Genomic DNA, 16855 nt, shown 5'->3' on the forward strand with positions numbered 1-16855 from the left:
TATCTGGAGCATGTTGGAATATACCTCCAATGTGAAAGACACCTTTCACCACCTGCCACTAAGAAAAAGGCACAAAGCTTTGTTGGCCTTTTTTGATTTGGGCAGCTATACATAAAACATTTGTGCTATTCTGATCCATTTACTGAGGCTGCCAGTTTTGTGTGGGATCCAGAGCAAGGCAAGGCTCTGCAACAAGTCCAACTGCCATGCAAGCTGTTCTTTGGGCATTATGTCTTTGGCCAAGGGCACTGGGTGTTATTACTCAGTAGGTCCAGCTGTGCTGTAAATGTCTAAGGCTGCATAGATAGGGTTAACATACATCCTGGTTTTCAAGGACAGTCTGAGTTTTCACCTGTTATCCCAAAATAATTAATAGTGGTAATTTTCCCCCTCAATGGTTGCTCATTCTATGAATAGAGCCTTTTAAAGGCACCAGTTACAGAAACATTTTTGAGCAAAGTTATGCTCTATTCTGCAGACAACTATTTTCCTTATGAAAAACAGTTTCTGGCTTACTACTGCATGTTGGTAGAGACTGAACACCTGACCATGGGACACCAAGGTGACCATGCCTCCTGAGCTGTTCAACATGAATTGAATGTGCAGAACTCCCTCATCAAATGAAAGCAACATTGGAGGTCAGGCTCAAGCAAACCTGGAAAAGTTGCATGAACTAATATTGCTTAGATTCCTGTGATACCTACTCCTGCTGTACTGTTACTTCTCCATCAACCCATAACAAACATCCTATGACCATTGGGTGTAGGAGAAAAATCTGCAGCTAGGTTTACAAATGATTTTGCATGATATGCTGATACTAACCAAAACCAGACTGTTGCAGGATTATAACTCCATACAAAGGTGGCTCTGAAAGACAGGGGAGGAGAAATCCTCCCAATATGTAAAACCTAGAGCAACATATCTGATTGTTCATTTTCCTTGGTTGGTGAGACAGCCAGAAGTACAGGTCTATGCTGATTCATGGGCAGTGGTTTAGCTGAAGAGTCAAAGTTTGGAAAAAATAATGTAAAACTGCTGACAGGGAGGTCTGAGGGGAAATCATGTGAACAGACCTCTCAGGATGAAAAGGATGTGTAAGGACTATCTCTATCCCATGTGAATGCTCCCAAAGACTTCCACTGCAGAGGAGACTCTCAGTGATCAGGTGGACGAGATGACCCATTCCACGAATGTCAGTTGGATACCCTGGTGTTTGCAAAATGGCCTTGGCAGCAGGGAAGGAGGCTACACACTCCCCCTCAACAAAGTACATCTGCCTACCACCCCTGCCGAGCACCCACAGAGGCCAATGCTGAGCCCCTAACATGGCACCATTTCTGGGAGGATTAGCCAGTCACCCAGTAGGAGGGTGACTACAGTGCACACCTGCCTTCATAAAAGGGGCAGTGATTTTTTTTCTTACTGAAATAAATATGTATTTGAGATATGGATTTTCCATCCCTGACCACAATGTTCTGCCAGCATCACAATCTGTGGACTTCGAGAATGTCTTATTCATTATTCTGGTAGCACACATAACATTGCTTCTAACCATGGAACACATTTCATGGCAAAGAAGTACAATAATGGGCTTACAGACATGGAGTTTAATTTTTTACCATATACTCCATCACACAGAAGTAGCTGACCTAATAGAATGTCAAGATAGTCTTTTGACAACTTATTTATTGCACTAGCTAGCAAACTATCCACTGTGAGGTTGGGGTGCGGAGTTACAGGATGGAGTGTCACACAAACTAGCAACCAAGATTGATGCTGTTTTTCTCACAACCAGAGCACAAGGGCCTAGGAATGAATGAATGAAAATGAAAGCAGCTCCTCTTATAATTATACACAACAATCCACTTGCAGTTTATAATTCCTGCAGCTTTGAACTCTTGACTTAGAGGTCTTAGTTTCCTAGGGAGGAACACTTTTACAGGGGACATAAGAATAGTTCCACTTAACTGGAAATTAAGTTCACTACTGGCCACTTGGGCTCCTCATTCCACTGAATCAACAGGCGGGAAAACAGGGGTTTATTATATTGGCTAGGTGAATGATATTATCAACAATAGGTATGACTGCTGCTACACCCTGAAGGCAAAAAGGAATATGTTTGGAATCCAGGGACTTATCTGGCGTTCTTTTTTATTTTATCATCTTTAATTTCTTTCATCAGTGTCTTATAGTTTTCTGAATACAGGTCTTTTGTCTCCCTAGGTAGGTTTATTCCTAGCTATTTTATTCTTTTTGTTGCAATGGTAAATGGGAGTGTTTCCTTAATATCTCTTTCAGATTGTTCATCATTAGTATACAGGAATGCAAGAGATTTCTGTGCATTAATTTTGTATCCTGCAACTTTAACAAATTCATTGATTAGCTCTAGCAGTTTTCTGGCGGCATCTTTAGGATTCTCTATGTATAGTATCATGTCATTTGCAAACAGTGAGAGTTTTACTTCTTCTTTTCCAATTTGTATTCCTTTTATTTCTTTTTCTTTGATTGCCGTGGCTAGGACTTCCAAAACTATGTTGAATAATAGTGGTGGGAGTGGACATCCTTGTCTTGTTCCTGATCTTAGAGGAAATGCTTTCAGTTTTTCACCACTGAGAATGATGTTTGCTGTGGGTTTGTCATATATGACCTTTATTAGGTTGAGGTAGGTTCCCTCTATGCCCACTTTCTGGAGAGTTTTTATCCCTCAATGCCCACTTTCTGGAGAGTGTTGAATTTTGTCAAATGCTTTTTCTGCAACTATTGAGATGATCATATGGTTTTTATTCTTCAATTTGTTAATATGGTGTATCACATTGATTTTCATATATTGAAGAATCCTTGCATCCCTGGGATAAATCCCACTTGATCATGGTGTATGATCCTTTTAATGTGTTGTTGGATTCTGTTTGCTAGTATTTTGTTGAAGATTTTTGCATCTATATTCATCAGGGTTATTGGTCTGTAATTTTCTATTTTTGTAGTCTTTTTGTCTGGTTTTGGTATCAGGGTGATAGTGGCCTCATAGAATGAGGCTGGGAGCGTTCCTTCCTCTGTAATTTCTTGGAAGAGTTTGAGAAGGATGGGTGTTAGCTCTTCTCTAAATGTTTGATAGAATTCACCTGTGAAGCCATCTGGTCCTGGACTTTTGTTTGTTGGAAGATTTTTAATCACAGTTTCAATTTCATTACTTGTGAATGCTCTGTTCATATTTTCTATCTCTTCCTGGTTCAGTCTCGGAAGGTTATACCTTTCTAAGAATTTGTCCATTTCTTCCAGGTTGTCCATTTTGTGGGCATAGAGTTGCTTGTAGTAGTCTCTTAGGATGCTTTGTATTTCTGCAGTGTCTGTTGTAACTTCTCCTCTTTCATTTCTAATTTTATTGATTTGAGTCCTCTCCCTTTTTTTCTTGATGAGTCTGGCTAATGGTTAATCAATTTTGTTTATCTTCTCAAAGAACAAGCTTTTAGTTTTATTGATCTTTGCTATCGTTTTCTTTGTTTCTATTTCATTTATTTCTGCTCTATCTTTCTTTCCTTCTGCTAACTTTGGGTTTTGTTTGTTCTTCTTTCTCTAGTTCCTCTAGGTGTAAGGTTAGATTGTTTGAGATTTTTCTTGTTTCTTGAGGTAGGGTTGTATAGCTATAAACTTCCCTCTTAGAATTGCTTTTGCTGCATCCCATAGGTTTTGGATCATTGTGTTTTCATTGTCATTTGTCTCTAGGTATTTTTTGATTTCCTCTTTGATTTCTTCAGTGATCTCTTGGTTATTTAGTAACGTACTGTTTAGCCTCTATGTGTTTGTGCTTTTTACGTTTTTTTCCCCTGTAATTCATTTCTAATCTCATAGCATTGTGGTCAGAAAAGATGCTTGGTATGATTTCAATTTTCTTAAATTTACTGAGGCTTGATTTGTGACCCAAGATGTGATCTATCCTGGAGAATGTTCTGTGCACACTTGAGAAGAAAGTGTAATCTGCTGTTTTTGGATGGAATGTCCTATAAATATCAATTAAATCTATCTGGTCTATTGTGTCATTTAAAGCTTCTGTTTCCTTATTTATTTTCATTTTGGATGATCTGTCCATTGGTGTAAGTGAGGTGTTAAAGTCCCCTACTACTACTGTGTTACTGTTGATTTCCTCTTTTATAGCTGTCAGCAGTTGCCTTATGTATTGAGGTGTTCCTATGTTGGGTGCATATATATTTATAATTGTTATATCTTCTTCTTGGATTGATCCCTTGATCATTATGTAGTGTCCTTCCTTGTCTCTTGTAATATTCGTTATTTTAAAGTCTATTTTATCTGATATGAGTATTGCTACTCCAGCTTTCTTTTGATTTCCATTTGCATGGAATATCTTTTTCCATCCCCCCACTTTCAGTTTGTATGTGTCCCTAGGTCTGAAGTGGGTCTTTTGTAGACAGCATATACATGGGTCTTGTTTTTGTATCCATTCAGCAAGCCTGTGTCTTTTGGTTGGAGCATTTAATCCATTCACGTTTAAGGTAATTATCAATATGTATATTCCTGTGACCATTTTCTTAATTGTTCTGGGTTTGTTTTTGTAGGTCCTTTTCTTCTCTTGTGTTTCCCACTTAGAGATGTTCCTGTAGCATTTGTTGTAGAGCTGGTTTGGTGGTGCTGAATTCCCTTAGCTTTTGCTTGTCTGTAAAGCTTTTGATTTCTCCATCGAATCTGAATGAGATCCTTGCTGAGTAGAGTAATCTTGGTTGTAGGTTCTTCCCTTTCATCACTTTAAGTATATCATGCCACTCCCTTGTAGCCTGTAGAGTTTCTGCTGAGAAATCAGCTGTTAACTTTATGGGAGTTCCCTTGTATGTTATTTGCCATTTTTCCCTTGCTGCTTTCAATAATTTTTCTTTGTCTTTAATTTTTGCCAATTTGATTACTATGTGTCTCAGTGTGTTTCTCCTTGGGTTTATCCTGTATGGAACTCGCTGTGCTTCCTGGACTTGGGTGGCTTTTTCCTTTCCCATGTTAGGGAAGTTTTTGACTATAATATCTTCAAATATTTTCTCGGGTCCTTTCTCTTTCTCCTTCTGGGACCCCTATAATGCGAATGTTGGTTCGTTTAATGTTGTCCCAGAGGTCTCTTAGGCTGTCTTCATTTCTTTTCATTGTTTTTTCTTTATTCTGTTCCACAGCAGTGAATTCCACCTTTCTGCCTTCCAGGTCACTTATCCGTTCTTCTGCCTCAGTTATTCTGCTATTGATTCCTTCTAGTGTAGTTTTCATTTCAGTTATTGTATTGTTCATCTGTGTTTGTTCTTTAGTTCTTCTAGGTCTTTGTTAAACATTTCTTGCATCTTCTCAATCTTCACTTCCATTCATTTTCCAAGGTCCTGGATCATCTTCCCTATCATTATTCTGAATTCTTTTTCTGGAAGGTTGCCTATCTCCACTTCATTTAGTTTTTTTTCTGGGGTTTTATCTTGTTCCTTCATCTGGTACATAGCCCTCTGCCTTTTCATCTTGTCTATCTTTCTATGAATGTGGTTTTTGTTCCACAGGATGCAGGACTGTAGTTCTTCTTGCTTCTCTGGTGTTCTTCTTAAAAGGGTCATATCTATCAGTCAAAGTTGATGGAATTTTTGCAAGACAAACAGAGTTTTGGAGCAGGATGATGGTGATGGTTGCACAACAATGTGAATGTACTTAATGTCACTGAACTGTACACTTACAAATGGTTAATATGGGAAGGCTTCTCATAGGGAAAAGAAGACGGTCCGAGATAGCCCTCGGAATATGGACAGAATCTACATAAAGAAGAGAATGTAATGGTTGTAACCAGGGTCTCTGGAGTCAGACGGACTTGGTTCAGATTCTGGCTCTGCCACTTATTAGCTTTGTAACTCTGGTTGAGTTATGTAACCTATCTGTACCTCAATTTCCTCATCTATAAAATGGGGATAAAAATAGGGCACTTACCTCATAGGGTTGTGAGGATTAAATGAGTTAATATATGTTTAATGTGACAGAAGAGTGTTGTCTGACATATAGTGAGCATTACACATGTATTGTTATTATTTTTTTTAATTTTAATTTTTAGTGAAGTATAGTTACAATATTGTATTAGTTTCAGGTGTACAACATAGTGATTTGATATTTTTATAAATTATACTCCACATAAAGTTATTATACAATATTGGCTATTTTCTCTGTGCTGTACACTACATCCTTATATCTTTTTTTTTTTTTACATCTTTACTGGAGTATAATTGCTTTACAATGTTGTGTCAGTTTCTGCTGAATAACAAAGTGAATCAGCTATGCATATACATACATCCCCATATCCCCTCAATATTGCGTCTCCCTCCCACCCTTCCTACCCCACCTCTCTAGGTGGACACAAAGCACTGAGCTGATCTCCCTGTGCTATGTGGCTGCTTCCCACTAGCTATCTATTTTATATTTGGTATTTTATATTTTGGTATATATGTCCATGCCACTCTTTCTCTTCATCCCAGTTTACCCTTCCCCCTCCCCGTGTCCTCAAGTCCATTCTCTATGTCTGTGTCTTTATTCCTGTCCTGCCCCTAGGTTCTTCAGAACCTTTTTTTTTTTTTTTTAGATTCCATATATATGTGTTAGCATACGGTATTTTTCTTTTTCTGACTTACTTCACTCTGTATGACAGAGTCATTGCTATTATTAAGCGAGGAAGGACCAGTACATTCTGGCCAGAGGGCATGGCTCAGCAAATGTGCAGAATGGGAATATGCAAATCTTATTTAGAGGGTTCCTGAAGGGGAATAGTCTGGCAAGAGCAATAGCCACAACTTACCAGTGACCAATCAGAGGGAGGGAAAGTGACTCTCCAGACACCGGCGTCTCTCCTAATAGCACAGAGGAGTGTGGGACACCCAGCTGAGGCCTCCCGAACCTTTGGGGCTCTGTTCCCACCAGTGCCTTTTCTGGGAGCTTCAGTAGGTGGCATTCTACCTGCTTTGAGCACTCACAGCCTGTCCTTACAGACCTTTTGAGCTGCTTTGGACTATTTCTTTGGACACATGTACCCAGACAAAGGCTCAGGAGGGAAACACATGGGACAGACTCCGGGATGTAGAACTTACTGCTCTGCGACAGCCAAATTGGGTGGCAGGGAGGTGAGTCCATTGCCTGTGAGGAGCAGGACACGGAGGTGTGGCAGAATCCCCAGATCACAGATGGCCTCTGCAGTCAGGCTGTTGAAGGAAAGGTCCAGGAACTATGGCGCAAAGATATAAGATGGGGAAACAGAAGCACTACTCGTGACAATGATGCTCATACATGAGGTGGGAGCTGGCTTTTTTTTTTTTTTTTTTTTAACCTTCCAGGAGGGCCCATCGCCCACAGGTTAAAACCCTCCTGACTCTCAGGATTAACTTTCAAGGTCTACTAGAGTCATTTTACTATGTCCAACCTATTTGCCAGCCTCAGCCCCCATACTGCAAGCCTTTGTTTACCGCGTGGTGCTGGCCAAAGTGACTGCTCCCCATCCCTTGCCACACCCCACGTAGAGATCTTTGCTTGAGCTTTTCACTCAGGAATGCCCTTTCTCCATGTATCTGAATCCAAGCCCTAAAAGGCCAGTTCAAAAGCTGCCTCCTTATAAAACCTTTCTTAATTCCCCAGCCAGATGGAATCTCTCCCTCCTCTGACTTTAAGTGCTTTATCTAGACTGTTCTGAGGTTACTGCTCACAGTCAGCCAGGTAACTGTGAAAACTGGATATAAGCCTGAGGAATAGGGTACTGGTACATGGATGTGCTGAGCAGGTCCTGGCACACAGTGGTGGACTAGGCTATAAACTCTCTGAGGTGAAGCACCTTGTCACTGTATCAATGTATCCTTATAATCTAGCTAGCACCTGGCACATAGTAGGTGCACATTAAAAAACCAGCTGAAATGAACTGGCTTATTAGGACAATGACCCAAACTGACACTTCATCATAAAGCACTTTCTAACTAGCCACCTAGATTCATGAGATAGTTGACTTGAGTTAGGAGACCAGTCAGGAAACTGAGTTTCTCTCTGCAAAGACAAAGGCAACTGTGATAAATTATATCACCCCAGTCTCTGGTCTCCCTCTTCTAGAAGAGCCTCTCTGGACACTCACTTTAGCTCTTATGTACAAGTCTGCTCCCTTCCCTCTCCCTCTGTAATAGGGAAGAAACTTTGTACTCTATCACAAGTTAATCACTAAAGGAATGTTGCCTATAAGCTTAAATTATACATAATGGCCCATCTCTGGGAACCCCGCCTCCCAGGTAATGAGCATTAAGCTAAAATACCTTTGTTTATCTCACAGGAAACATCCTGACCAGGCCCACCTGTGAATGACTGCAGGAAGGAAGAAATTAACACATCCCCTCCGGAGGCTGACCAGAACCAGGAAATGTTAGACTTTACTCCCTCCTCTTTTAGTATAAAAGAAGCCTCAATTCTAACTCAGGCAAGATGGTTCTTTGGGACACTAGTCCACCATCTTCTTGGTTGCTGGCTTTCCAAGTAAAGTCGCTATTCCTTGCCCCAACACCTTATCTCTCAATTTACTGGCTTGCTGTGTGGCAAGCAGTACTCGGTAATTCCTCCACCAACACACACCCATAGATGCCTACTGAATGGGGCCAGTTTCCACACCTTATCCCACTGGTGCAGGGACAAGGTTTCTGGTCTGCCACTTCAGTGAAACACAGTCAGTCACACATACACAACTGACTGCAGGTCATTGCTGGAGGAGAACCGGGTTTGGTACTCCACTTTAGTACTTAATTGACAGGCTCTGTAGACCTGGGTTTAAGTCCTGGCTAATTGTGTGATCTTGGGCAAATTATCAATACTTAAACAAGGTTCCTTATCTATAAAGTGGAAATAATAATGGATTTTTATGAGGAATTATGTAGGTAAAGCCTTTAGCATGAAGCCTAGTGCACTGTAAATGCTTAATGTTGGCTCTCATGGTCATCACAATCCCTTCATTCAAGGCCCCTATACTGAAGGCTTACTTTGAACCAGTCCCTGCCCTGTGTGAGCTCACAGCCTAGTTGGGCAGCTAGATACATACATGTGTCTGTTAAGTAGCAATGCTGCTGGGATAGATGTTTGAGCTCTACCAGGGGGTCCAGACGGGCTTCACGGAGCAGGTGATGCTTAAGCTGTCCTCAGAGACTAGTCGGTATTCACCAAATTGTTAAGGGCAAAAAGACATACAGCACAGCAAGTGGCATGTATAGAAGCCAGGAGGCAGCCTTGCTTATTCTGAGAACTGCAAATGGTTTGGGTATGACTACAGTCCATGGTATAGAGGGCTTGATAGGACTGCACAGGCCATGAAAGATGCCCAGCACCAAAGGAATGCCGAGTTCATGCTGCCATCAGTAAATTCCAAGTTTTGAGAGTCCACACAAACGGGTGATCCCACTTGGTAGGGGCAGAGAGAGAAGCCTTCAAGGATGAAGACCTGGAAAGCTGGCTTGGATAAACATAGATAAAGATGGGGATCATCCTCTCCTTCATACACATATGTGGACAGTCAGCAATGGATTCTACCTCCTTAATATCTCTCATACTTGTTCCTTCCAATCCATTCTTTATACAGCAGCCAAGCCACAGTGGTTTTTCTAAAATACAGTTCAGACCCTATTACTCCTCAGTTCCAAATCCTTCAATGGACCCCTGTTATCCATAGGATAAGATTCAAAGTCCCTCTAAGGCTCTCTACAGTCTCTCTTCTGTTACCTCGCCAGGCTCATCTATCGCCACACTCTATGGTGTCTCACTCCATTCCAACCATACTGAGCTGTTCCATCAGTGTTCTAGCTCAGAAATTGGCAAACAAAGGCCTGTAAGCCAAATCCAGCCTGCTGCCTGTTTTGTATGGCCTGTGAGCTAAGAATGCTTTGTACATTTTTAAATGGTTAGGAAAAAAGCACAAAAAGAATAACATTGTATGAAAATTATGTAAAATTCAAATTTCAGCATCATAAAGTTTTATGGGAACACAGCCCTGCCCCTTTGCTTACATACTGTCTACAACTGCTTTCCTTCTACAACAGCAGAGTGGACTAGTTATGACTAGTTATGACCGTACGGACCGCAAAGTCTAGAATATTCACTGTCTGGCCTCCTACCGAAAAAGTTTGCTGACCCTTGCTCTGGCTGCTTTGGCTATTTCATGTCAGGTCCAAATCTGCTCTCTATGGAAGTAAGGGCAGCTCAAAGAAACGAATAGTCTTAGAACTGCAGGTCGCAGAATTTCACAGCTGGCCCAGAATTTACAGAGGAGGAAACTTAAGTTCCAGAGAGGTAAATTATTTGGCTGAGGAGGTATGGCAAAGTAGTGGCAGACCAAGACTATAAACGAGGTCTCCTGACTTTCAGGGCAGAGCTCCAGCTGACTCTTTTTCAGGCCCGTATGCAGAGAATCAAATCATGACAAAGCTGTTTTCCTAAACTGACTCCTGAAGAGTTCTACTCTGGGTGACAGCCTTTCTGGCAAACAAGGACAGAAGATTCCTAAGTTGGATGCTGCATGTGCTGAGTCACATCAAGTTTTATTACACATCAAGGTATTCACTGCCATAAGCTGCAAATTCAGGACATTTGACAGGTTTATCCTTTTTCTTAGAGAGCCCTTTCAAACCACACAGAGATGAAAACAAACGATTGGCCAGGAGATTTCCTTTTCTCATTTATGTTCTGCATCTTGACTTTGGTCCGCTCTGTTATATAAATAAATTCCCTTGGGTAGGGCTGGTCTGCTGGATAAATAATCTTCATCAGTTGTTATCGAACTATGAAGTAGGGCCTCTCAAAAGTCCATTATGATCAACTAGTAAGTCAGCTGTGGGGTCAGAGCCTGTAGTCATGTCCCCTCCCTGTGGCCCACTGGCACATGAAGTAGGGGTTTGAAATGGTAAGGGTGAGGAAGGTAGGATGCCTGGCACAATGCATGATATACAGAAGTTCAATAACTACTTTTTTAAAAAGCAAAGTAAAAAATTAATGGAAGCTTATAATAAGCTCCCAGGCCTGTAGGTGAGGGAAGTGGCTCCCTGTATCTCTAGAGCATCTGGAACCAGTTTCTCACTGTCTATAATAAATTCTGGTATAAAACGTTTTTAACCTAGCACAAAATTGCATCAGTTGTTGTAAATTTACCCTCTCCCTCTCCTTGTATTATTGGACCTTCAAGAGCTTTGCTTCCTGGATAAGCATGAGGACCACTCCTGTCAGAAATCATAGTAAAGCACTGTCATCCTCAATATGGCTGGAAACCATGGAGAAAAGGTACCATTACATTCAGTATAGCATGCTTTAAAAATGCAAGGACTTATAATCCATTTTAGGAAGATCACCATCCCAAGCGGTTAAAACTTCTTAAAACTTTGGCATGTAAAGGGCATCAACTCTTAAAAGTTCAGTTTTGTGGAAGGTCTCTCTCTGGCCAGACCAGGTTAAATGAGGTTTTATGAAGAATGGCCGACTCTTGATGTTTGTAGATTAAATAATTTAAGTTACCAGCTCTTTGGGGAAAACCCCAAGGCTCATGACATGCAGACATTTCGCTGAGGTGTGACTCTGAAGCTCTTCTAGAAGGCCAACATGTGGGGAAGAGCCCATTACTTAGTGAGTGAGCCTGGCCAGATGCCCGCCCCACACCTCAAGCCAGCTCTACTGTTCTCTACTCTCCATGTATGCAGACTCCCGGGTGGTGACAAGAGCTTTGTTTCTTTGCAAAAAATGATCCTAAAGTTTTCATGGATGTTGAAGAGGTGATTAACTTGAAGTATGAGAACATGTATAGAAAATGCATGACGATGGGAAATTTAATTTAGGAGAAAGCCAAGAGTGCAAACAAAGTTTTTTGTATTTGTGAATACAAAACAGCTGTGGATGTACAAATGTCAAGAGTCTGCTATAGAACTTATAACAGCCCTACTTTATTTCACACTCATCCCTGGACCTATGGCCCATAACCTTATCCGAGCTCATTAGAGCCAATCTGGCTCACTCATACCAGGATGGGTCTCTGGAATCGGTCCATAACGCCTCTAGTTCAGCAGGTCCAATTTTCTGTGCCTAGCACTTAACCTCCATGGCTCAACCCCCACTGGATCCAGATCTCCCCTCAAATTCTCCTTCCTATAGTACTCTATTCAAAATCACTCCTCTGCACAGACTCCTTTGGACATGACCTTTGGCATTTATTTTCCAAGACCATGCCCCGTGGCCATAAGTATAATATATTCTCACCCACTGGCCACCACCTCCACCAACCCCACTCCCTTATTATCACCACCAACTCCACCACCCGCCCCAGAGGAACACCCTGAAGCAAGGTGGCTATAAAGGCCCAGAGAGCCCCTTTCCAACAGTTTTAATCAGTATACTCCTTACACCCATTCCTTACAGGCATACAGGTGGGCACCAAAAACTCCCTACCTCCAACTTACTTCCAAGGACTTAAAGTCTCCATACTTCACGTAGACTGTTTTGATGCCATTAAATGCGAGCTCCAGTTCCTTTAAGACTGGAAATGTGTGAAATGCCTCTACAGGGGGAGGAGAAAGAGAGAAACGGTGGCTTGTGAAGGACGTAAGAGAAAGATATTAACAGTGGTCATTTACTGGGGTCCCACTGTGTTAGGCCAGACACTGTGTAAAGTGCTTTACATACATGGACACTAAATCTCTAAAAACACTGAAAAATAGGGATTACTACTTCCATTCCACTGCTGAAGAAACCAAGGCTTAGCTAGGCTAAGTGATTTGCTAGAAATAGAATTGCTGGTAAGTGGAAGGGCCAACAACTGGATCTAAGCCTAATTCCAAAGCCCATTTTAAAAATGATCTTTATTATTTCTGGTTATAAAAATGAAACATTCCCACCAAAAAGCTTTAAAAAAACATAGAAACATAAAAGTTCCCTTTAATCTCAACACCTAGAGGTAACTATTCAAAGCTTCATGTATAATACCCCAGACTTTTTCTCATGGGTATACTCACTCACTCACTCACTCTCTCTCTCTCTCTCTCTCTCTCTCTCTCACACACACACACACACACACACACACTCTTTTTACAAAAAGGGAATCATACTACACACGTTGTACTGTGACTTGCTTTTTTCCCTTAACAATATGACTTAAAGATTGTTCCAAGTCAAAACATATAGATCTGCATAATGTCTGAATTATGTTCTGTTGTATAGACATACCCTATTTTAGTTAACCATTCCCCTAGTGATAGTCGCTAGACAATCTGGATAAAAGGTTAAGAACACTCTTCCCCTTCCGCTTGAGAACTGGACCTTGGGTTAACTTTCTAGCCTTCTTCCCTTGGTAACATGAAACAAATGGTATGGTCACTGTGTTATCAGGCAATATTGCTATGGTAAAAATGACCCCAGGTTAGTAAACCACATCCGGACTAGGAGAAACTATAAATGAACTATAACTATCTCAAGGGGGCACCATAACTTTGGGCTTCTCTGTGTGTGATGCCTATAACTGGACATGTCCTTTGCAGGAACTCTGGGAGCCATGTCTATGGAGTGTTACAACAACTATCTGATCCCATGGGGAACAAGGTTTCTAAGCCAGAGTGGCTCCTGCATCCACCCAATGAGAGTTTCATTGCTTTGGACCTGAGCTAGGAGCCACAGAGAATGGCTCATGGATGGCTGCATGAACAGCTACGTGAACTGCTCATGAGCTGCAGTGAGGATTCCACTGAAGAGGAACTGCTGACGCTGTGCCGCTGGCATACTGTGTGGAATTACTCAGAGCCTTCTAGGTGAACCTGGTGTCAAGTGTGGCCTATGGTGGTTTTGTGAGTTGGAATGTTCTGTAGAGCCAATAGGAAGATGTGCTTTCGGGATGTTTCCAATGAACATCCTTGTACAAGTGTGTTTCTGTAGAATAAATGCCTGAGAGTGGAACTATTAGACTATGTTAAGAGACATCGCCAAACTACCTTCCAAAGATGTTGCACCAATTTATTACACTTGATTATGAGAGTACCTATTTCCCTACCAATGGTGGCAGTCATCAGTCCTTCTCATTTTTGTCAATATTTGATAGGCAGAAAACAGTACTTGGATGTTATTTTATTTACTAGTGAGGATGAGCATCTTTTCATATGCCTGCTGCCTGTTTTTCAAGCCCATGCTCCTGACAGACCATGCTGTTTCCTCAAGGGCAGGGACTTCGTCACATGTTTCTTTAAAAACACCCCTCAACCTCAATGCATTCAAAACTGAATTCATCTCATTTATCCCTAAACCTGCCTCTCCTGTAGTGCTGTCTGTCTCGGTAAATCCTCTTGGTTCCTCCCTTTCTCTACATGCCCATTAGTTACCAAGTCTGGTTATTTCTATCTCCTCTTGAATCTCTCTCTGTCTCTCTCAATCCCCTCCACCCTTATTGCCACAGCCCTGGTTGAGGCCTCACCTCCTCTCTCCTGGAAAAATGAAACCATCTTCCAGGTTTCCTTGCTTCCATCTTATAATCCATGCTCCTCACAGCCACCACTGAGCCTCTCTATTTCAAAGCCTTCCAAGGCTCTCTTTTGCCTGCAGGATTAAGTCCAAGTCACCCAGGGCCCCTGATAATATAGTCCTTGCCCACCTTTCTAGTCTCCATTCTCCCCTACCCATATACCATGCACACATACAAAGCTTCTTCAGGGCCCCTGATCAGGCACTGCCAGCCCACATTTGCTCCGTTGGCCTGAAATGCCTTCTCACCTTCTAATTCCTGAGTCACTTCTATTTGTGTTTTAGGTCTCAGCCTACGTACTCTTCTTCTCAGAAGTTTCCTCTGACACTCTAGGCCTGACTGATTTTCTGATTCCCCCTATCATGGCACTGACCGTATACCCTGCTATAACTGAGTTCACCAGAACAGGAACTGGACACACTGATTTCTAAAAGCCAAGCAGTCATATAGTTCTGACACCCAGCAGGGGTCGCTGTGGATCTGCTGAATAAACAAGAAGGCTTTACAGTCCTACAGGAGCTTTCAGGGACTTAACAATTTCTTACATGCAATCCCTTGGTATCTGCAGGGGATTGGGTCCACCGCTCCCACCCTAACACCCACCTCCACCACCATCCTGCATCACCACCATGGACACCAAAATCATGGATGCTCAAGTCCCCTGTATAAAATGATGCAGTGTTTGCATATAACCTGTGCCCAGCCTCCTGTACACATTAAATCATCTCTAGGTTACCAATGATACCTAACATAATGTAAATGCTCTGTAAATAGTTGTAAATACAATGTATATGCTACGTAAGTAGTTGCCAGTGCATGGAAAACTCAAGTTTTGCTTTGTGGAACTTTCCGGAATTTTTTTTCAAATATCTTCCATCCATATTTGGTTGAATCTGTGGATGTGGAATAGATAGATACGAAGGGCTGACTGTCCTTATCTGAGTCTACAAGGTATCCTGCCTTAGGGAGGAAAAAAGGAAGGACATTATCTCCATTTACAGTTAGAGAAGCAGGAGCTCACAGAGAAATGTTCTGAGTAGGCAGTGCCAGCTCTGGACTGGAATTAGGTCTGTGTGTTCTCCCTCACCCAGCCTACTGCACTCCAAAAAAAGGGATGCGTGGCCTGTCACAGGTGGACTGACAGACAAGTTCTAACATGAGAGACTGGCTGTGACAGCCAAGCGGCAGAAGGTAGTTTTCAGGAAGAAAACTTACCTAGAGGCAGTAGGTTTTCTGAGGCATTGATGTAAATCACAGAATTAAAATGCTTGAAGTCCTTTTCCTTAGCCTGTGAGGAGGCATTTCAAAGAACACAAGATTAGTTCCCTGCCTGCAGGCCTTGCTGAAGCTCCAGAGCTGCTGTCAGAAGGAGCAAAGACCTCAAGGGGTAAGAACAAGAGCAGATACTTGTTAAAGGCAGGAAGGTCTTTTCTGCTTCTTTTTTTTTCTATTATGAAATAATTCAAATGTTCAGAAAAGTATAGTGAATGTTACTCTGAAGCCCCGTGTAACCACTATCCAGCTTTAATAAATCCTAATATTTTGCTGTCTTTGCTTCAAATTTCCTTAAAGAAACAGAACACTACAGAGTTGACCACCACCACTCCCCCTAACGTATCCAACCCCAGTTGTACTCTTATCCCTCTCTCCCACAGATAACAGCTGTCCTGAATTGGTGATTATCACTCTCATACCTGTTTTATACTGGTATTACATGTATGTGTATCCATAAGCCATAAATACAGTGTTATTTACATGTTTTAAAACTTTATATAAAATGCCATCATATTGTAGATATCATTCTGCAACCTGCCTTCTTCACTCAACACTATGTGTTTGAGATTTACTTGTGTTGAGACACATAGATTTTTTTAGATTTACTTATGTTGATACATTTTAACTGCTATGTGGCATTATATAAGCAATCTCTCTTTCTATGCCATGGAAAGCCTACAAACTGAAAATAGATGCCATATGTGGTATATAGCAATACACTGGCTAATGGTAGGCCACAAATCTAGCTCCAAGCTACCTATTAGCCAGTGCAAAGAAAGAAACATGACTCATTACATACGTCACAGAGTCTGCGAGTTGAGAACAAACCAGCATCTTGGGAGAACCACTACCACTCCTGGCACTGAAACCTGAGAGAAATTTCTCCTGTAGGCTCTTCTGATGGGAACTCAGTGTCATACAATGAATCATACCCCAATAAAATTCTATGCACATTCAAACCACTTCCATAAGGCTATTTATTTCCTTTAACTCACTTCACATGGGATAATGGCAACACCAAATATATAGCAAAAGATTGTGTCTGTGAATGTTGTTTCCACCCAGTGAGTCCCTGTC

The 16855-nt window shown here is 41.6% G+C and overlaps 1 protein-coding gene across 9 annotated transcripts in view; it reads right to left on the reverse strand.

The window, feature by feature from the left end:
- Positions 1-16855, reverse strand: part of XRRA1 (X-ray radiation resistance associated 1) — a 94500-nt gene that overhangs the window by 63329 nt on the left and 14316 nt on the right. For 5 of the 9 annotated variants that reach the window (XM_081240304.1, XM_081240301.1, XM_081240300.1 and 2 more), the window contains 3 exons: positions 15719-15791; positions 12459-12556; positions 7095-7228 (listed from right to left, as the gene is read on the reverse strand). Coding sequence is in view for 8 of the 9 variants with exons in the window: in XM_081240301.1 (XP_081096427.1) it covers positions 7095-7228; positions 12459-12556; positions 15719-15791 (305 nt within the window). In the remaining variant the exon portion in view is untranslated. Of the gene's footprint in view, positions 1-7094; positions 7431-12458; positions 12557-15718; positions 15792-16855 lie in introns of those variants that run through there. The other 4 variants (XM_081240302.1, XM_081240298.1, XM_081240303.1 and 1 more) reach the window with 4 other exon arrangements.

The sequence above is a fragment of the Mesoplodon bidens genome (genome assembly GCF_964165515.1).
Source record: "Mesoplodon bidens genome assembly, chromosome: 7".
Taxonomy (NCBI): domain Eukaryota; kingdom Metazoa; phylum Chordata; class Mammalia; order Artiodactyla; family Ziphiidae; genus Mesoplodon; species Mesoplodon bidens.